The following is a 22569-nucleotide window of genomic DNA, read 5'->3' as shown; positions in this document are numbered from 1 at the left end:
CTACATCCAAGCGATTGACTAACAGAAGGACATATTGGAATGTTAACAAACGATTGATGTCGGAAAATATACAATGTACGACAACAAACGAAAACAGTGACTTGACCTATTAAGTGACATTATGTTAGGAAATACATGATAAAAGCAACTATTAGGATTAAAAACATTAAGATTTTTAAAAAAAAGAACCCATAAATATTTGAAGATATCAAAACTAACCACAAAACTCTGTCTAAGACTCTGGAGACTTTCGGAAGATTCGCTGATAGTGATATTTACAGTCCTGCAAAATTACATGTATATTGAAATCAAAGAAGGTGACAAAAATCTTAAAAATTTGTGCGCTATTTTGAGAATATATATACAACTGTACACGTATAAACTCACAGTTACAAAAGTCAATTCTAAAACTCACACGATTGAAAGAGCCTCGGTTCCGCGGATCTCAAAGCTTCTAGTCACAGATTCTCCGGCAGGTATCAGATAAGCAACAGAACTACCACCACCAACAATGTAACCTCTGTCATCAGTGACGGTAACGGAAACAGTTTTGTCGATACTCCCATGGTTTGTGGTTGTGTAAAACAGTTTCTCGTTTTTGAAGAGCGGTAGCTCACCTGCAGAGATTTTAAATTTAACATTCATTTGACTCGACTCAAATTTCTGATACTACATGTATTTGTTTAATTTGAAAACAGACTACTAGTATTATTTGACAAGGTATTTTCCAACAACCTGTGTATGGTACCACGGACAAACTTATGTCCACTGGGTTTATCTCAAATGGCGAGGATCGTACATACAGATCACCCTCAGAGTCTTTCCCGTGAAGTTGTACTCCAGATGCCTTTAAGAAAATCAGGTATTAAACATTTATTTTATAAATATATTTATTTAGGAAGCAGACTATTGATTAATCGGTGGCCTGATATTACCTTGTTTGAGAAGTTAAGGTTGAAGTCAACAAGATACTGGAGTCTTGGCGTTATACTGAGAAGGCTGGGTATCAATTCAAGGATGGATTTACCTTCCTCGTCAACGAACAGTAAGGAAGACACGGAGTAGTTCGCTGGAAAGTTCTCCAAATCTGCTATCAAGGTGTAATTCTCATCTACGACAAAAAAGTCACAGCTGCCATATAAGATTATCTATCAAATTCACTATTCAAACGTACAATGCCTACATTTTACCAAGCCTCTTGCAGATAACTTCTGTTGAAATTGCGTTTTCGTAATATAAAGAGAACTGAATTATTTTAAAAAAATCGTTCTTTTACTCTTCATTCAGAGAGAGAGAGAGAGAGAGAGAGAGAGAGAGTTACCTGATATCGGGTTCCCTTTCACAGGAAAAGGGATTCCATTTAGGCGCTCGTTTAAAGTGAGCGTAAAATCGAATTTGCTATTTGAGGTTACATTCACAATCCAGAGATCGCTAGATAATCTTTCCAATGACCATTGTCCTTTTTCGGGTGACTAGGAAAAATTAAAGGCTATGATGTAGATTTAATTTAGGAACATGGAAATGCGATTATATATAAAAGGTAAAGTCATTTTTGAACAGAAATGTTAAAAATAAAATCAATAAACATAATAATATATATTGTATTAAAGTTTGTGGAATATTTTTGATATAATACAAGTACATAGTATCACAGACAACTTTGTTATTGTTCAGTTGATTTTTTTTAAATTTTGTTTACTGTTTATATTTTTATTACACATTATTATTATTATTTTTCCGTACCTTTTTGTGCATTTCTCGAAATTGTATTTTCATGAAATTTACAGAAATTATGTGTTGTTATCTAAGTTATTTTTTCCGAGAGATTTTTTGGATTTCTTCTGGTGCCAAGTTACGGGACATTTTCTGAATTAAAATGACATTTTGTCTACGGTTAATCTCAACAAAAAATATCAACATGAAACTTTCAATTACAAATATTCACTATCCAGGACGCGACCTTTCTTGTTAAAAACATTAAAAAAGTCACAATTTTTGTTTCAATATTTTTCATTTATTTTTGGAATATTAATAGTATCATTACACATATAAGTTGTTTTAGTATTGGTTAGTATGTCCTGTTAAATAAAATGTTAATTCTAATGTTACTAGTGACCCACAAAACAAATTATCGTTCACACAAATCTACAGATATTGGGTTTTTTAACCTATACTAGTATACTAAAATGTTACTCGACACATTTTAACACTCACCATTAGGGTATTTCAGATTAATGTGTACAATGTGTGTATACTCAAACCAGAAATAAAAAAAGGCCATCAAATTTTATTTATTTAATTTCATTGAAGCTATCACACTATTTAATGTTGAAAAGGCGCGAATATTTACTTGCTTGCAAATTATGAATAGTCCATAATTCTGATCACTGCAAAAGTATACAAAAGTATATTTAGAGGGAAATTATAGCATAATGGTATGCGCGTTAATGGAAAATATCACGAAGTGGTCAGTAATTTATTTCAAAATTTTGCTACTTTTCAAATTTTACATTTTTTTTTTCTGAGGGATGCCCTCTTTGCTCGCAACGAGTCTTCAATTTTGTTTACTGTTTATATTTTGAAACACAAATACCTTTATTGAAATTGTACCCGTGCTCCCAACGTGGTTTAGGATAAGTTCTTCAGAAGAATTAAAATTGACAGAAGTATCTAACAAAAAATCGTTAAAATTAAACAAATTATTTAGCCCATCTTGTTAAAAACATTATACTTCACAATTTAGGTTTCAAGGGAGAGCTAAAAGTACTTCACATTTATTACTATAAGTATGTATAATTTTGTTCCAAATATATACTTACCTTGAATTTTGCTAAGAGTTATCTCCCCTTTTTTCGCATAAAAAAAAAAAATTAAAAAAATTTAGCCGGTAAAAAAATTGTTTTCAATTGTCATTCTATTTCTCTCTCTTTCTTTCCAATGTTACACATTTATTGATATTTAAATTATTTGAATTTTTATTTTAAAAAAATGTTACTTCCCCAAAACAAATCGTTCACGCAAATGTACAGATATTGGGTTTTTTAACCTCTTTGTTAATTAACTACTGCTTAATTTCATGATGGCTTGTGTTCCTCAAACCAGAAATAAAAATACTCAAATATAAAACGGATCTATCAACTTCAATGTTAAAAACACTTGGGTCACTGGCTTGCATAGTTATCCATCTGATCACAGCAACAGAGGAGGGGATATCTCCCTAAAGAAAATTATCAAGGAGTGGTCAGTAATTTCAAAATTCGCCACAAAATTTTATATAGAAGAATGCCCTCTTTAATCCCAAATACCTATGAGTGACCAGTTATTTCAATTTTACGTGATATGCATGGAGAAAATGATCGACATCCTTAAAACATGAAAATCTAGAAAAGAACAGTAATTTTCAAAATTTCCTATACAAAATACTGAGTATCATTATACATACAGTATTAGATGGTACATGTGTCCAAAAAAATTCATCTAGTTAGATATATCACTCAAATATCTTAATCTTTTCGAATTTGTAACCTATATTTAGCTTCTGGGGATTTTCAACTCGGAATATCGTTACAAGATGCATTTGTTTTTCTAAAGTTTGTACCGTTAAATCTGCTTCCACAATAGCTTGTAATTCCGAGGTTTGGACTCTGTTAACACTCCCACCTGTGGCCTGAGCTATCCGATCGTATACGGAAGAAGAGCGCTTGTGTCGTCCTGCTGAAAAAATTGAATTTAAAATTTTATAATAATCTTTTACCTTTATATATGATAAAACAATTTCTGAGTCTTTTTACAGAAAAGAAATGTGCAAGCATTCTTAGGACATTGACAGAAACAAACCTGCTTTACGCTTTTTCCTAACTGAACATTCAGGTGTTATGAGAAATTTCGGAGTTAAGTTTTTCCTCTGTAAAACTGATATCACTTCTGCCTCTCTGCTTTCGTCTTTTGCAGGTGCATCAGTTATAATGTATACGGTTGATTTATTATTCGACATTGTCGCCCCTTAAACACAATAACGGTGATTGAACAAACCAAGAACGTTTTTAATCAATCAAGACTTTTCTTTACATAAGGAATCAATCTTAACTTTTAAACAAATCGTTATTATAACGAAATATATCCCGGTATTAAGGATTATAAAAAGATGCATTCAGCCTCATAATACTTTGATAATTTAAATTTCGCATTTATTTTTACGACTTACAAACAATTGAACAAATTTGAAGGTTTTTAGCAATTTCCTGGCTTTTAATTACCCGTTATTAAACCAGATAAAGAATATTCAGGACAGTCTCCACCCCCATCCACTGAAAGGCTCGACAACCAATTTACCATCTCATCAGGGTTTGTGGTCTCCTGCAGTTTCTAAACTAACTGTGAAATATCATCATTAATTTGTATGAAACATGTGGGGATAACGGAACAGTATTCGAGCTCAGTTTATTTAGCATAACAAAATAGGAGTGAATATCCCCTGCCGACCAGTCACACTCGCCGAGTGCTCCATTATGTTCAGGAAACAATAGAAAAATACGTCGACAATTTAGAGTGTAATAATGATGGAACAACCAGTATGAAAAAAATGTCATTCAGCATTTGACTTAATGATTGTATTTGCTAACAAAGCCATCATATTAATCATAGAACATACGAATTGATGAGTTTAAACGAGACTGCTGATATTCTTGCCTCATCAACTTGTTAGTCAATAATATATACCTTGTTTTAGATTCTGTTCATACGTAGAACATGCTCTGCCGTATCGAATCTACTGAGAGATATAAACTCCAAATGCAGATGACAAGGATTGCTGCACAAGTAAGGGAAGTTGACGATTGAAAAGTTACAGTCATCATGTTTTTCATAAAGCAACCATTAACGTCTTAATGAATTAAACGCATTCACATCTAGTAAATTACTAATATTTAAATATGAAATATATGTTTCAGACACCGTGGAATATTTTACTTCAAGCTCACCAGTATACTATATCGTGTCGACATAAGAATTGAAATATGACAATACGTCGATATAAAATGCCGAGTTGGAAGGCCACAGCAACCGTTTGTACATTTATGTTAATACTTATTCACTAAAAAATGAATAAATTTAATGATAAAATACCTGGGTCACTGAAGGTCACAAGGATGTATTTTTCGGGTACGTTTTCTGATATTCGTAGAAGCTCCACATATCTTGTCGTTGCTTCTCTCACGCTCTCAATATTGTCACGCATGGAACCAGTAACGTCAATAACGAAAGTGATAGAGAGAGATTTGATAGCGGAATTCTCCTGTTTAGTTTTAATACTAAGTACTTCTTTGAAGAGAGTAAACCCAAGAATGTTCATTAGTCCGTTGTCTGAAAATATGAACCAAAATTAAAAAAAAAACAAAAAACAAAAAAAACAACGCAGCAATGAAGCTTTTATTCTGTAATTAGCAAATTAAATTTTTTTTAAAAATGCAGTGGAAAAGATAAAAAAAAAAGAAAAAATATTATTATGAAGTTCGTAAGTGATTGATTGATTGTTTAACGTCCCTCTCGAGATTATTTCACTCATATGGAGACGCTATCACTTGCGGGTGGAGAGCTGCAAATTTTGTCCTATACTCGGCACCGAGTGCCATTGAGCAGGGAGGGATCTTTTTCGTGCCAACACCTACTGCGACACGGGACCTCGGTTTATACGGTCTCATCCGAATGGTCTCCACGTCCAACAAAGGAATTCGAACCTGCGACGCAAGGATAAACTCCTTACTAGCAACTCTAGAGCAGACCCCGGTTCTAACTACGGGATGATGTTCTTTCTCTATTCACACAGTAAACAGTTTATAGCAAGGAACCAGGGTCGACTTAAATACAACATACGGCTTCGTCGTATACTTGACTATTGTATGCCGTTTTATTACCGATTCTTCAGTTTATGTAGTACTCGGTAAACACTTTAGTAGACAGGGAATCTACATCGGTATTTGCACTTATAAAATGCAATTAATTTTGTTGACCTCTTTTCCCAGGATTGTAACAAATTGACAGAATTGTATACTTTGTGTTTTTGAGAAGACACTATAAAAAATCAATGCGCTACATGATAAAGTCCATTTTTAGTCATTTGAAACTTACTTACCTCGGTGGTCGCCCACGTGGCGCAGTTGTACGAGCGTTTGCTCTAAATTCGCAGAGTAAGGGGTTGATCCGTACGTCACGGGTTCGAATCCCACTATGGGACGTGGAGACCGGTCCTTCAGACGAGAAGGTCCCGTGTCGCAGTTGGTGCTGGCATGAAAAAGACCCCTCACTTCTAAATGGCCCTGAATGCCGAGTACAAGAAAAAATTAGAAGCTCTTCACCGCAAATGGTGGCATCTGCATATGAGTGAAAAATTAACGAGAGAGACGTTAATAACATACAAACAAACAAAACAAACCTTCATCGGACAAAAAATAAACGGATGCTTGCTTTGCAGCTTCAAATGCTTGAAAATGCAAGTGATAGTGAGGAGCATGCGCAGAAGTCGACCTTCCTTTGTAGATTCCACCAGTCGCTGTACTGTGTCGGGAATCATCATCGCTGGAACCATGGCTACATTTCCCTTTGCGTGACGTACTAATAAGTGGCTTGGAAACATCTTGACCCGATTTGTATCCACTTGTCAGCTTTGTGGTTGAAAGAATATTGTTCTTGCACATACCGCTAGATATGCTTAATGAAAGAAATGTATATCTCTAGCATAATTTATTAAATTTTTTTTTAAAAATACATAAACATCAGAAATTGGTAGGGCTGGGACGATACATCTTTTTTCTATATCGATACGTTTCACGATATTTGAGCCACGATACCATATGTATCACGATATGTTTAATTGGTTATTAAATTTTTTTTTGCATTGAAATAACAAAATATTTCTCTCCAAATAAGAATAATTTATTCAAAATAATTGTTTATATGTTTTGAAACAACATTTTACTTAAGTGGTTTTAATTATTTTTATTTCATATGATCTATATTTATATACAGGTTTCTTTATTTTATATGTTCAATAATTTTTTGCAATATTTTGATATTTCTTCATATCGATCTTACACAGAATCGATTTATCGTCGTAGCCCTAATAATGACAAAAGAACATCACATAATGATATATGCACATTGCATAATGATAAAAGCACTTCACTCAACGATAAAAGCACGTCACTTAATGGCAAAAGCACATCACGTAAAGATAAAAGCAGCCTGCGTAATGACCTATATACACCACATAATGACAAAAGCACATCATATAAAGATAAAAGCACATCATTTAATGACAAAAATACATCACAAAAAGATAAATGCACATCATGAATTTAACTTTGCTACGATAAGACAGTCCAGGCTTTCCATTCAGTCTACTGTAAGCTTCCTCAGCACCCTGTCAAATGCCAATCAGCTTACAGTGTTTCCATCCCGTGTAAATTAAGTTAATTATATTTTTATCAGGACTACTCATGACATCCGTCCATATATAGAAAAAAAGGGGGGGGGCATCCTCAGCCCGTCGCATGTATTTAAACACCCTTGATAATTTACTTTCATCCTTGTAAATATAACCAAGTTCCATTTCTCGTTTCAAGTATTTCATTTATTGAAGATCTCAATGAAACATAACAAAAACAGTCGGTACATCTATGAGTGTAAGTCCTAACCGTAGTGTAGACAACGCCCATTCGTAGGTATGATAAGTTAAAATAAATTAAACATCTTTGTACTAATAGAATACAGTGGATTGCGGTGTCCGTGCGGTGGAGAAATTATGGGCTACTTAAGTTGTATTAGAATTTACATTATTTTATCATACCTAAGTCGCTAGTGATATTTACAGCTAAACAGTCAGTGATGTTGATGACGTATTGTGATGATGAAACTGACGCTCGGCGCTCATATATATAACCTTCTATAATGGTCACGTGATCACAACAAACCAGTGAATAATTGTCCTTTTTGGAGCCTCACGGAGCTACTTTTTACATGCATAATGTATAAAACAAAGAAAATAATGTCGCTGAAAATGTCCGTTCTACATGTAAGGTAGGAGCTATAAATTCTATTTGATATACATAATAAAATAAGTTCAACAAACAATCTGTAATAAAACGGACACGCACAATCCACGGCGTAGTAATACCGGACAATAATGTAAACACATAAGTACTGCGCTACACATTCAAGTTCCAAAACATTTCGTCAAATAAAACATAACTAAATGACAATACTGCAATAAAACAACATTAAACTATCAATTATAAATATTTGAGAACACGGACAGTGTTATTTTGATCGTATCAATTGTAAAACAACAATGCTTATGTCACATGACTATTTCTTTCGTAAGAAAGATGGCAGGCGCTCAATATACAATGCACGTGATAATACTGGAAAAAGTAAGTAAATTACAGTCGTAATATGGTACAAAATGATGAAAAACTGACATATAAGATCTTAATATCACTGTCCCTTACTGTCTGTTCAACAATATCTCACCAGATCGTCTAGTAACACAAAAACAGCATTTGTTTACATAACAATGTCAAAGTGCAACGTGTATTGCATCAATAATCCAAGTAAACGATAAAATGACAAAATAACATGAACAATAAAACATTTCTAATAATTTACAACTGGATGCTACTTTACATCACTAAGACAATATACTACACAAGCCTGTAAGTATTAATTATGCAATATATTCTAAAGTCCACCCCCATACATATTATATGGTGACTAACCACTATAATATAACAATAACACTAAGCTGAAATCCACCCCCATACATAACACAGTCGAGTACTAGGTCCATAATATTACACTTCCCCCCACTTAAAAGTCAAATTCTCCTGAATTTAGTCTTAATTAATATTCAATCTTCTTCACCTAGTCTAAGTTGGATTCCTGCTCTATCGATCTCATCAATTAGGCTGTCGAGGGAGTCATCTCGTCGTTTTTCTATCTGCTGAGCATGTGTAGTAAGAGTTTGGTGTCGTGATGTACTTTACCTTTCGAAACCTCTCTTACTGTGGCAAATAGGTAGAATTTGGACTTTAACCTGATGTTACTAATTGTTGGTGGACTGGAGCCAGGGAGGGCCAGGAAATTGTATTTGTGCAGTAAATCTTCCTTGCTTGTGGGCGTCGAATTTGCTAGGGAGAGTTCCTTCGCTACGGCCAAAAATTCCCAATGTCATGTCCTGATCTCCGGCGTCATATGTCTCCACCCTCTAGGAGGCCACTTGATCTCAGATGGGCTCCGTAAATCTTGGACTACTTCCTCATCCTCCCACTCTCTTGGCGCTGCTGGGAATAGGGGGAGACACCCTTTTTTCAACAATTCCCTAGCTCTTTGTATGCTAATATCTGTTTCTTCCGTCCTTGGTTCTGCTTTCTTATCCTTTTTACACTCTACTTCTTTAGATGATTCTTGCTGATCTCCCTTAGGTAATTCTCGCACATCTGCCAGCTCATCCGATGTTTTTTTTAGCTGCTTCTCTCTCCATCTCTTCCTTGCGTCTATTTACTGCCTCTCTCTCTGTTTCCTCTGCTCGCCTCTTCACTGCTTCTCTCTCTGTTTCCTCTGCTCGCCTCTTCACTGCTTCTCTCACCATCTCCTTCGCTAGCCTTTTTGCTTCCTTCTCTATCTCCTCCTTGCGTCTCCTCACTGCTTCTCTCTCTATCTCTTCCGCTCGTCTCTGCACTGTTTCTCTCTCTATCTCCTCTCGTCTCTTTGCTGCTTCCCTCTCTATCTCCTCTGCTTGCCTCTGCACTGTTTCTCTCTCTATCTCCTCTCGTCTCTTGATTGCTTCTCTCTCTATCTCCTCTCGTGCCCTTACTACTTCTGTCTCCCTCTCCTCAGCTAATATTATCCCCGATGTTGATGGGCTTCTCAGCGGTGTTAATGGGGTCCTCTCTGGAGTATCGGCCAGTGTAGGTCTTTCCTCTTCCAAAAATCTGACTCTGCTTTCCATATTACCTTAAGAAATCTCCCTTCCAACCCTAACTTTGTTGCGATTGTTGATATTTCCGAATCAAGGTCAACTTTTTTATATGATATGTCGTCTGGCCTGCACTGGGTTGTACTTGGTATCAGTGCCATGTGTCTGAGGAGGTTATCCATCGAACGCTTGTCGCGCAAGACTTCATCCAACAGCTCAGCTTATACCATACAGTTATGTCACCCATTTCTAGCTTTAAGTATGCAGTATTTGATCCCGTGCCAAGATTTATCCCTGCCAGATCTAGATCTTCTAACACACCTGGGCGGCTGGGGCTGTATTCCCTCTTACCATGTGGCTGAACTCTGGTACTGGTAGGCCTCTTCCATCCTTCCTCCCATTCTCTAGCTGACTTGGAAGGTCTTCTCCAGGACTGGACGGCGGCCAGCACCTCCATTCTAGCTTTGATTGCTTCTATGGAGTCTTCTGGAGTTGGGACTATGACCTCAGAATAGATTTCCGGATGGTAGGCCAGCCAATACCCATTATTTTCGCTTAAAAAGTTTCTTGGCATGAGTTCTAGTCTGGATCGGTGGTCAAACAGGATGTGTTCTTTTCAATCTACCATACGTCGAAATGGCTTCTCGGCTGGGCACCACACACATACTACTGATAACTTCCTATGTGGAGCCGCAGCTAGGTGATTTTTCAGGGCTCTCCTGCTCTTGAAAATCTTGTGGCACAGGCTACAACATATCTCACGCTCTGATGGTCTCATGTTGCCTATAGAAGAGATTATTTCCTTAACTAGTGCTTGTACAGTATTTGTATAGATGAACATGCCAAAAATGGCCTTATCTAGGATTGATTTTATTTTGCTATAAAACAAAGTCAACCGTTCATTCTAGATATATGGTATACAACCTCCCTATGCATAAACTAGTACAAGATTGGAAATTCTTGTTAACTTAGAATTTAATGTATATAGTTGATAAAAAGGGGTTCCTAAGGAATCAGTCAGTCAATCAGTCAGGTCTAATTTTTCATTGTATTAGTAGATTCCTTCTAGGATCAGGAAGTCACATCAATTATCCATCTATGATTTTATTCCAGTAGTTGATTGAAATCAACAAAAGTATCAGTCCGGCCCAGCCCTAGACAACTGTTTCCCCATCAGTCCCGTCTAATCCTAGACAACTGATGTCCACCTACAGTCCGGCCCAGCCCTAGACAACTGAGGTCCAGCTACAGTCCGGCCCAGCCCTAGACAACTGAGGTACTAATGTGCAATAATAGTAATGATCAGTTACTATCTACACATTCACCTAGTGTGGTGCACCACCTAGGACAACATCCACCTTAGACATGTATCAATATAATAAAACAAAACCAGAAGTCTCTGTCGAGACTGAAGCTCTACTGGTTTGAACTTATAGCAAAGGCAGAGAAAGTTCTTCAGTAGCTGGGATTTGAAACTTTATAAACAGCATTAAATAGAATAATGATCGTTGATAAAGTCTCTTTATGTTCTTAGTGTAGTCTACTTGTGTGCCAAGTAATACTAAAATCAGACCAAAACTGTAGGAGGAGTAGCATTTTGAAACAATTTTACAGACATTTCTATTTTTAGTAACCACGGCAACACCGTTCATCAAAATTAAAATTCAATAAACAGAATTATGTATCTTAGAGTATTCTACTTGTGTGCCAAGTTATATTGAAATCAGACAAAAACTGTAGGAGGTGTAGCATTTTGAAACAATTTAACAGATATTTCTGTTTTTAGTAACACGACAACACCCTTCATCGAAATCAAAAACCGATACACAGAATTATGTATCTTAGTGTATTCTAGTTGTTTGCCAAGTTATACTGAAATCAGACCAAAACTGTAGGAGGAGTAGCATTTTGAAAGAATTTCATAGAAATTTCTATTTTTAGTAACCACGGCAACACCCTTCATCGAAATCAAAAACCGATGCACAGAATGATGTAACTTAGTGTGTTCTACTTGTGTGCCAAGTAATACTGAAATCAGACCAAAACTGTAGGAGGAGTAGCATTTTGAAAGAATTTCACAAAAATTTCTATTTTTAGTAACCACGGCAACACCGTTCATCAAAATCAAAAACCGATACACAGAATTATGTATCTTAGTGTATTCTACTTGTTTGCCAACTTATACTGAAATCAGATCAAAACTATAGGAGGAGTAGCATTTTGAAAGAATTTCACAGAAATTTCTATTTTTAGTAACCACGGCAACACCGTTCATCAAAATCAAAAACCGATACACAGAATTATGTATCTTAGTGTATTCTACTTGTTTGCCAACTTATACTGAAATCAGACCAAAACTATAGGAGGAGTAGCATTTTGAAAGAATTTCACAGAAATTTCTATTTTTAGTAACCACGGCAACACCGTTCATCGAAATCAAAAACCGATACACAGAATTATGTATCTTAGTGTAGTCTACTTGTGTGCCAAGTTATACTGAAATCAGACCAAAACTGTAGGAGAAGTAGCATTTTAAAAGAATTTCACAGAAATTTCTATTTTTAGTAACCACGGCAACACCGTTCATAGAAATCAAAAACCGATACACATAATTATGTATCTTGTGTAGTCTACTTGTGTGCCAAAGTTATATTGAAATTAGACCAAAACTGTAAAGTAGCATTTTGAAAAATTGTTTACAGACAGACGGACAGACAGACGGACGGACGCCGGACGCATCACTATCGCATAAGCTCTTCTGGTCTCTGACCAGTAGAGCTAAAAAATCTGGTATCATCATACTACTGTCAGACATCATTCAGTTTTGTGGTGTGAACTTCCTGAACCAGGGTGGTAAGTTGATGCCTCGATATGGCATCAATCTATCAAAATGATAAGCCTTAGCAGGTTGTTTCAAAGATCTCTTTACTAGATAAGTCAAGTCATTTAGTTGTCTTGTTACGAGGTTAGGCACTTTCCACTTTGATGTTAACGTGTGGCAAAACCTATTTTTCTGGACCCATCAAACAACCACACAGGTTGTCCTATGCTTCTTTGCCTTTAAATCATAGTATCTTTTCTGATACTCAGAACTTTGCTTTAGATGTTTTCTTGCAGTCTCATGTACTTTGATCATATCTGCTTGTAATTCACATATTTTTGTGTTTCATGCACATCATCATCGTCAATTCCTCTGGGTAAGGGTAAAAATACCTCCATTGGCAACACAATGTTCCTACCAAGCATCATTTGGTTTGGAGTTTGTCCAATACTGGCATGAACAGATGACCTATATGCCATGAGAACCTGTGGTAGATACATGTGTCCCACTTCCTTTGATTCTTCTCACAATAGGCTGTGAGAATACAAGTTAGAGTCCTATTGAATCGTTCGACATTCCCGTTAGCCTGGGAATGTTGACTGGTAGTTCTGGTTTGTCTATCCTTAAAAGGTAACAGAGATCTTGAAAGAGCTTAGCTTCAAATGACCGTCCTTGGTGAGAATGTATTTGGAGTGGTGTACCGAAGCGACATATAAATTCATTAACAATAGTTTTTGCAATTGTTAGGGACTCTTGATCTGGAATGGCGTATGCTTCAGTCCATTTGGTAAAACAGTCACACAGAACCAAAATATATTTGTTGCCTTTTTCTGTTACAGGTAAGGGTCCAAGGATATCTACTGCAACCCGCTCCATGGGACCTCTAACTTGGAATTTTCCTAAGGGGGCTCTATTTGTTTGCTTTTGAGGTTTCCTAGCAGCACATCTATCACAGCATATACAGTACTCATTGGTGGAGGCTTTCATGGCAGGCCAGTAAAAGAACTGCTGTATCCTTTCAATCATTTTGTCTGAACCAAGGTGACCCGCAAAGGGAATGTCATGGTAGTATTTAAGAACTGTTGGTTTGAGTTTCTTTGGAACAATCAATTGGAGACGATGCTTTCCATTATTTTCCTCATAATATTTTCTGTAAAGGATCCCGTTATTGATTTGCAATCTGTCCCACTGTCTCCATAATGTTTTTAGGCTTGAGCTTCCAGAGGAAACTGTATCCCAAGTTGGCCTAGATTCCCCATTATCAAGTGTGGCTAGAAGTAAAGATATGTCTGGATCATCCAGCTGAGCCTGTCTGATTTTTTCTGGCAGCCAACCACTGAGAATATAGCCACTGGGTGTGCCCTGGTATTTATGTCCATTTCCCCTTGTACACACACGGGTAACCTCATTATCTTGAGATTGGCTAAAGTTTTCATTTTAAATTCTTCGTCATCACTCAAATGATTTCCATTCTCCTGTTTTGAGCAAGATTTACAAGGTCGCCTTGAGAGGGCGTCTGCATTACCATGTTTCTTTCCAGGTCTGTGAATTATGGTTAGATCATTTGTTCCTATCTCTTCCAGCCACCTTGCAGTTTGTCCGGTTGGTTTCTTGAGGTTCCTTATCCATGATACTGCTGCATTATCTGTCCTGAGTAGCACTTCCTGTCCATAAAGGTATGGATGAAAGGTTTGTAATGCTCTGACCACTGCGAGTAGCTCTTTCCTCGTATGTGACACAATATGATTGTTCATGTTGATTCATTGACTTGCTCATGTAAGCGATAACTCTCTCTTTTTCATCTTGGACTTGTGAGAGGACAGCACCCACTGATTTGTGACTTGCATCAGTGTCTAGTATGAATGGAATATTTGGTAAAGGATATGCAATCAAGGGAGTCGTGGTCAGAGCTGATTTTAAATTTTGGAATGACTCATTTGCTTCCTCAGTCCAAGTAAATTTTTTGTTCTTCTCGCACAGTTTATGTAGGGGTCTTGCTATTTCTGAAAATCCCTTAACAAATCTTCGATAGTATGAACGGAGGCCTAGAAAACTGCGCACTTGCTTAGGAGTTCTTGGAATGGCCATTCCTGTACCGCATTTGTTTTCTCAGGTTCGGTTGCAATGCCATTCTCTGAAACAATGTGCCCTAGAAATCTAACTTCTTTCTGAAAAAAACTGCATTTTGAGGGCTTGAGTTTTAAATTTGCCTCCCGCAGTCGCATGAAAATTTTCTCTAGCTTCGTGATTCCCTGCTCAATCGATGAACAAGGTGAAATAATATCATCCATATAAACAAGTAGTTCCTCCCACTGTAAACCCCTAAATATATTCTCAATCAGTCTCTCGAAAGTTGAAGGAGAATTTGCCAAGCCAAAAGGCATTACTGTAAACTGAAATAGACCAAGACTTGTAAGAAATGCCGTCTTTTCCTTGTCTTCTTGTGACATGCCTATCTGCCAAAATCCCGAGTTTAAGTCCATTGAGCTAAACCACTTTGCACCTGCAAGTGCATCAAGGCAAGTGTCTACTCTGGGGAGGAGGTACGCGTCTTTGACAGTTAAATCGTTTAACTGGCGATAATCTAATCCTTTTTGGTAACAAAATATGTTGCTTTTCTATCTTCATCTCTACGCTTTTCTATTGCCCCCCCAGTGGTATACGTCTTGCAGGTTGCCGTATTGGTACTGCGCTTCCTGTGTTAATTCGGTGTGTTACTATGTCAGTTCTGCCTATGTCCTCTGGTGTGCTTGAAAATACATCTTCATACCTTGTCAGAAGTGAAGCTAGTATCATTTCTCTCATTTTTTGTACATGTCGCAGATCTTGTGCACTCCACAGTCTCACTTGTTTGTACAAAAGCTTCGCATGCTGCCACCACCTGGTTCTTTTGTATGGTTACCTCATCCTCGCTGTAATTTATTATGTTTACAAACAGGTCATCAGTCTGAGTGTCAACTACTCCGGGAACAGTCTGGACGCAGGCAGAGAAATATGGTTTGCCTTCTACATATCCAATTCTTGTAAGTAATTCAGCTGATGGTATTTCTACTGGAACTAAAACTCCTGAACAGGGTGGTAATGTGACAGAGGATTTTGTTAGAACGTTGGCATTGCCCTTGATGCGGCATTGGATCTCAGGACCATGACATGTATGGAGCACCATCCTTTGGTAATTTATCTTTGTGATGTAACTTAAAAGAAAGTCTTGTCCAAGGATCCCATCTTGTGAGATTTTGCAAATTACAAATTTGTGTGGCAAAACTTCTTCCCCAAAAGATACATCCAGTACAATGGCCCCGATGTTCTCTATTAAATTTCCATTTACATCTCGAATGTCAGAGGTTGCAGGCTATATGTGAGACTTGGTTTCCTCTGAGAGCTTAGTAAAAATTTCGCATGAAATAATAGATGCAGTAGATCCACTATCTACTAGAAAATCTATAGTTGTGTTAAATATGTTTCCTTTTGTATAAAATCCATTGTCCCAAGGGAGAGTTATTTCCCCTGTGTGGCCAGTCCTAGTATGTTCGATTCCAACAGGCTGCTTGTGCCGACTCCTGGCCTACTGAGACGGCACTCTCCCGTTTCCCTGGGGACACTGTCCCTGATTTCTGTTGTTATCTCTAATATTTCCATCCCCATGTCTTTTATTCGGGTTAGAGGTCATGGTCATTTGTTGTCCTCTTGTCCGTCGGTCGGGGCAGTCCTTCCTGAGATGATCTGGTAAATTGCAGATGAAGCAATGCCGATAGTTATTGCCCTTCCGGGGTTCCATTCTCTGTGCACCTTCCAGTTTTTCTACTCTATTGATTAGTGACCCGATCGTATGTTCTAGGTTGTCCGATTTTTGCTCTACAGTTGGCAGTTTGACTTCTCTTTCTTGATCCACATACCCAACATTTGTTCTTTTTTTTATCCCCATCCCCCATTATTGACTTATCTCTCAATGACGTCTACCGCTTCTGCCACAGTGCTACACTCCTTGTCAGTACAACGGCATTTCATTTCAACAGGAATAATTTTGAACAGGTGGTTCAGGGCTAGCGATTCCTGAGCGGCAATACCCAAATTACTGTAAGCTTTTTGTGATAATTGTCGTATATCATCTCCAACCTCGGCAATACTTTCTCCAGGCATACGCTTACGCATTTCCAGTTTTGATAGCCACCTATTTTTGAGTTTTGAGCTACCAAATCTCTGGTCCATACGCTGAACAAGTTTTAAACGTGCGTCTTTCCTCAAGTGTTAGGCTCATGTAAAAAGTCCTGGCTTGTCCGCGTAAACTAGCGGCCAAGAAAAGAAGTCTTGTCCTGTCGTCCCAGTGGCTTAGTTCAGCGCAGTCTTGAAAGTGAGAGAAATATTCCTCCCAACTTTCTTTTCCATTGTAGGGTTCGGGTTTGATCATAAGTGTGGAAACGCGAGTGCGATTTCTACGTGGGTTGTCAGCTAACTGATAATCAGATCGCCGACGGAAATTACGTCTTATTTCGTCGTCATCGTCATTGTCATGTCTTCCCAAAGGATTTTCATTTGCCATTAAATATTCGTCATCATTGTCCCTCCCATGGACATCTATTTCATCCCCTTGGCCTAACTGAATATTTTCCCTATGATCATTTATGAATACTTCAGGGTCAGGCGAAGTAGCATCAGCCATTTTTGACTATGAAAATGATAACAAGAACATATTTACATTGCTATTTACAAATAAATTCTTTATTCTCCACGACACGGCAGTCCGCAATCCACTCTACTAGACAGGTATTTAAGTTCGGGTTCGTATCCTAGATGTCCTCATAGATAGCAGGACATCCCACTTCTGACACCAAAAATTGTAACCTTCCTCAGCACCCTGTCAAATGCCAATCAGCTTACAGTGTTTCCATCCCGTGTAAATTAAGTTAATTATATTTTTATCAGGACTACTCATGACATCCGTCCATATATAAAGGGGGGGCATCCTCAGCCCATCGCATGTATTTAAACACCCTTGATAATTTACTTTCATCCTTGTAAATATAACCAAGTTCCATTTCTCGATTCAAGTATTTCATTTATTGAAGATCTCAATGAAACATAACAAAAACAGTCGGTACATCTATGAGTATAAGTCCTAACCGTAGTGTAGACAACGCCCATTCGTAGGTATAATAAGTTAACATAAATTAAACATCTTTGTACTAATAGAGTACAGTGGATTGCGGTGTCCGTGCGGTGGAGAAATAATAGGCTACTTAATTTGTATTAGAATTTACATTATTTTATCATACCTAAGTCGCTAGTGATATTTACAGCTAAACAGTCAGTGATGTTGATGACGTATTGTGATGATGAAACTGACGCTCGGCGCTCATAAAAATAACCTTCTATAATGGTCACGTGATCACAACAAACCAATGAATAATTGTCCTTTTTGGAGCCTCACGGAACTACTTTACATTGCATAATGTATAAAACAAAGAAAACAAGAAATCTGTGAGCCAATGCTCACTAGTAATACCCCCGCTCTGATGTAAATAAGCAAATATACACAAGTTCAATTACTGGGAAATGCACAGAAAAATATGAAGTTGACATAAAAATTAATCCCACCATATGGCATGCCTCAACAAAGAGCGTAATAAAATTTCAACCATCCGCTATGAATAGCTAATGAGAAAACTGCGATAAAAATTTGTTATGTATGAAACGGACAGACGCACAGACAAACAGGAAGTTGATATCCGATTTTAACAAAAATGTATCCCAACATATGGCATACCTTAAAGAAGATTGTGTTTAAATTTCAAGCATCTACAATGAGTAGTTGCAGAGAAAACTGCGACGAAAATTTGTTATGTATGAAACGGACAGACACACAGACAAACAGGAAGTTGACATCGGCTTTAAGTGAAAATGTATCCCACCATATGGCATGCCTCAGAGAAGACTGTGTTAAAATTTCAAGCATCTACGATGAGTAGTTGCTGAGAATACTGCGACGAAAATTTGTTATGTATGAAACGGATACATTGGATTTTAATTAATATATGCCTCAGAGAAGATTGTGTTAAAATTTCAAGCATCTACGATAAGTAGTTGCTGAGAAAACTGCGACGAAAATTTGTTACGGACGGACACACAGCTCCACGGACACACGGACACACAGACGGACGGACAGACACACAAGCCTAAAACAGTATACCCCCCTCTCCTTCGGAGCGGGGGTATAATAATGTCGCTGAAAATATCCGTTCTACATGTAAGGTAGGAGCTATCAATTCTATTTGATATACATAATAAAATAAGTTCAACAAACAATCTGTAATAAAACTGACACGCACAATCCACGGCGTAGTAATACCGGACAATAATGTAAATACATAAGTACTGCGCTACACATTCAAGTTCCAAAACATTTCGTCAAATAAAACATAATTAAATGACAATACTGCAATAAAATAACATTAAACTATCAATTATAAATATTTGAGAACACGGACAGTGTTATTTTAATCGTATCAATTGTAAAACAACAATGCTTATGTCACACGACTATTTCCTTCGTAAGAAAGATGGCAGGCGCTCAATATACAATGCACGTGATAATACTGGAAAAAGTAAGTAAATTACAGTCGTAATATGGTACATAATGATGAAAAACTGACATATAAGATCTTAATATCACTGTCCCTTACTGTCTGTTCAACAATATCTCACTAGATCGTCTAGTAACACAAAAACAGCATTTGTTTACATAACAACGTCAAAGTGCAATGTGTATTGCATCAATAATCCAAGTAAACGATAAAATGACAAAATAACATGAACAATAAAACATTTCTAATAATTTACAACTGGATGCTACTTTACATCACTAAGACAATATACTACACAAGCCTGTGAGTATTAATTATGCAATATATTCTAAAGTCCACCCCCACATATTATATGGTGACTAACCACTATAATATAACAACACTAAGCTGAAATCCACCCCCATACATAACACAGTCGAGTACTAGGTCCATAATATTACACTACTTATGTGCCAAGTTATATTGAAATCAGACCAAAACTGGAAGAGGGGTAGTATTTTTAAAAATTGTTGACAGCCAGCCGGACGGACGAAGGACACCTTACTATCGCATAAGATCTTCTGGTCTTTGACCAGTATAGCTGAAACTGAGATAAAATTTGTTAAGTATGGTACGGTCAGATGCACAGATTAACAGCAAACTGATATCAGATTCATACAAAAATAAATCCCACGACAATGTAGATTGCATGCCTTAATAAAGTATGTGTTAAATTTTTAGTAACTACTGCAAGGGTAGTTGCTGAGAAACTTCGATGAAAATTTGTTATGTATGGTACGGACAGACGCACAGATAAACAGGAAGTAGATATGAGATTTAAACAGAAATAGATCCCACCATGTGGCATGCCTCAGCAAAGTATGTACTAAATTTTCAAGCATCTGCGATTACTTGCTGAGAAAATTTAGACGATTTTGTTTTATGTATAATACTGACAGACAAAAAACAGGCAGTTGACAATTGGATATGAACAAAAATGAATCCCACTAGACGGCAATGAGTGGTTGCTGAGAAAACTGCTACCAAAAAATTTGTTACGGACAGACACACAAGGGTAAAGCAGTATACCCCCTCTCCTTGAGAGCGGGGATGACAAAAGAAATACCTGTTTGTATCCGTAGGACAATCTGCACAAGTGCATTCCGACAGGTCGTTGATGTTTATCTGAAGTGATTCTGCAATACCTAGTAGAAGAGGGAGGATTTTTTTCTTTTATATTCATGAGCAAAAAGGACAGAAAAACTGTTTAAACAGTCAAATAAAAATCGCCCTTTACCACTCAGATTGGATAAACAAATATTCCTTTATCAAGGTAATGCAAGTAAGAGTAAGAAGTTAAAACCCATCAATGAAAGTTCATGCAATCACATAGTGTACTCTACAGTCGCGGAGAGAGGGGTTTATCCTTACGTCGCAGATTTTATCCCTATAGTCCTTTAGATGAGACATACCATGTTATAAACTGAGGACTCGTGTGGAATAGGTGCTATATCGCAGGTTCGATCCCCCCTGGTCCTTTAGATGAGACCTGTCAATTGAGGCCCCGGGTCGCAGTTTGGGCCTCGGAGGGACGACCGTTTATGCGTTATTACTTAATAAATACTTATTAAAATATGTACATATCAACAAATTCCATCAAAATTAAAAGAACATAGTCTGTTTTCTCTACCTGTGTAATGACTTAACAGTATTGACTTACCAAACTCTTTAAAAATGGTTTCTCCGTGGATTTCTACCCAGTTTGTATTACTGTAAAACTGCTGAATTGTGTACAAACACTGCGCCATTTTCTCCCTTATAAGACCTACAGTAGACTCGGGAAGCAGGTTTTTAGCAAGATTTTGCATAGTTTTCCGAAGAGATGTACATAGTTGTGAGCTGCAAAATTACAAGGATAAGGTTAGATTAAGTATTCATTTAAGAAGGCACAAAGTATATTTTCTTCTCATTTTACTGTGCTATGTTTTTTTTTTAAATTAAGCAATTAAACACAAGCTGAGTGGTAGTTGTAATAGTTGTTGTAATCAAATAATGAAATTGTTCCAAGTTGTCTCAAAATCATTTTTACGTTAAACAAACGTTCAAACGAATTAATTTAAAAAATTGAATTAGCTTCACTTATGTACACCAAAGATGGTCTTAAGGTTCATGACATTCTCAATAAAGATAAATTTTCTTTTTGAAGACGACATCTATTATTTACAACAAATTATGTAAGCATTTGAGAATCAAGACTATAAATTAACATCTTACACACTGATAAATTTGAAATACATAGAATTATCAATGTTATTGGAACAAGTTCAACAAAACAAGACAATGATTTCTTTTAAAATATCAAATTGAAGGCTGTAAGGTACAATCTTTAAATGGACCTCTAGCAAAAATCAGTGGTTTAATTTTGTTTCATATACAAATGTAACTAATAACGCCTTTACAATAGATACATGTAGATACTTCCTTGTTTGGCAATCAATTTTAAATGACAATTTAAAAACACAACTCATGTATTTGAGACAAGTTAATTATAATCGTTCGGTTTCCCAATTTATGTTGATTTAAATGAAGAGGTCTTGTGTAATATTCAGATTCTCAACAGAAAAAATATAAAGAACTGGAAAGAAAATTTTAATAATTTTTATTAAATGATTTTTGTTTATTTTTTAAGCCTTTTTTTCAACAACTAAAACATAAAATTCTTTAAATTCTTTTCTGAATACTGACCCATAATGATTTGCTCCCCGTTGACGTGGAAGTGAGCCATACTAGAAAAATGTCGTTGAATCTCGCTTTGATGATTCGTTATTTCGTAAATATTTTTCAAAAAGTGTGTTTGAGAATCAGCATCTAAACATATAAAATCATTAAAACATAACATACATCTTCCACTCTTTTTAACCGCAACTTGAAAGCATACATGCTCTTTGTTTCCCTTAGGGTATATGTGAAATAAATGGTAAAAATTGACACGTTAAGTATAAATTCTTATATAATTCTTGTGAAACGGCAAAATATTCTGCATGTATTTTTCTCTGCAAGCAAAACTCTCTCATGTTTAATGTTTTAGTGCAAAAACTGTTTGATGTCATAAATTTCTGAAAACTGTGGTACAAGTGCTTCGATAAAAATTAAACAATTTCAAAAAAATATTTCTTCCCAAAGTGAAAGCAACCAGAAGTTTCTGAGGGACGACGAAC

General features: G+C 36.6%; 1 protein-coding gene across 1 annotated transcript in view; it reads right to left on the bottom strand.

Moving 5' to 3' along the window:
- LOC134279455 (uncharacterized) overlaps nt 1-22214 on the bottom strand; it is a 28214-nt gene extending 6000 nt beyond the window's left edge. Inside the window, exons 1-14 of the mRNA XM_062761865.1 lie at nt 22097-22214; nt 21072-21250; nt 20478-20556; nt 6431-6705; nt 5125-5361; nt 3838-4002; nt 3599-3714; nt 3085-3217; nt 2594-2712; nt 1322-1472; nt 936-1111; nt 736-847; nt 416-617; nt 220-283 (exon numbers count right to left, since the gene is read on the bottom strand). Of these exons, the coding sequence (XP_062617849.1) occupies nt 220-283; nt 416-617; nt 736-847; nt 936-1111; nt 1322-1472; nt 2594-2712; nt 3085-3217; nt 3599-3714; nt 3838-4002; nt 5125-5361; nt 6431-6705; nt 20478-20556; nt 21072-21219 (1977 nt within the window). The 5' untranslated portion in view covers nt 21220-21250; nt 22097-22214. The remainder of the gene's footprint in view (nt 1-219; nt 284-415; nt 618-735; nt 848-935; nt 1112-1321; nt 1473-2593; nt 2713-3084; nt 3218-3598; nt 3715-3837; nt 4003-5124; nt 5362-6430; nt 6706-20477; nt 20557-21071; nt 21251-22096) is intronic.
- Nucleotides 22215-22569: the final 355 nt, after the last annotated feature.

This window comes from Saccostrea cucullata, unplaced genomic scaffold (genome assembly GCF_032062105.1).
Source record: "Saccostrea cucullata isolate Sc308-1 unplaced genomic scaffold, CSIRO_AGI_Scuc_v1 ctg1215, whole genome shotgun sequence".
Lineage (NCBI taxonomy): Eukaryota > Metazoa > Mollusca > Bivalvia > Ostreida > Ostreidae > Saccostrea > Saccostrea cuccullata.
The sequence above is the reverse complement of the archived record's forward strand: the minus strand, read 5'-3'. Positions and strand labels throughout refer to the sequence as shown.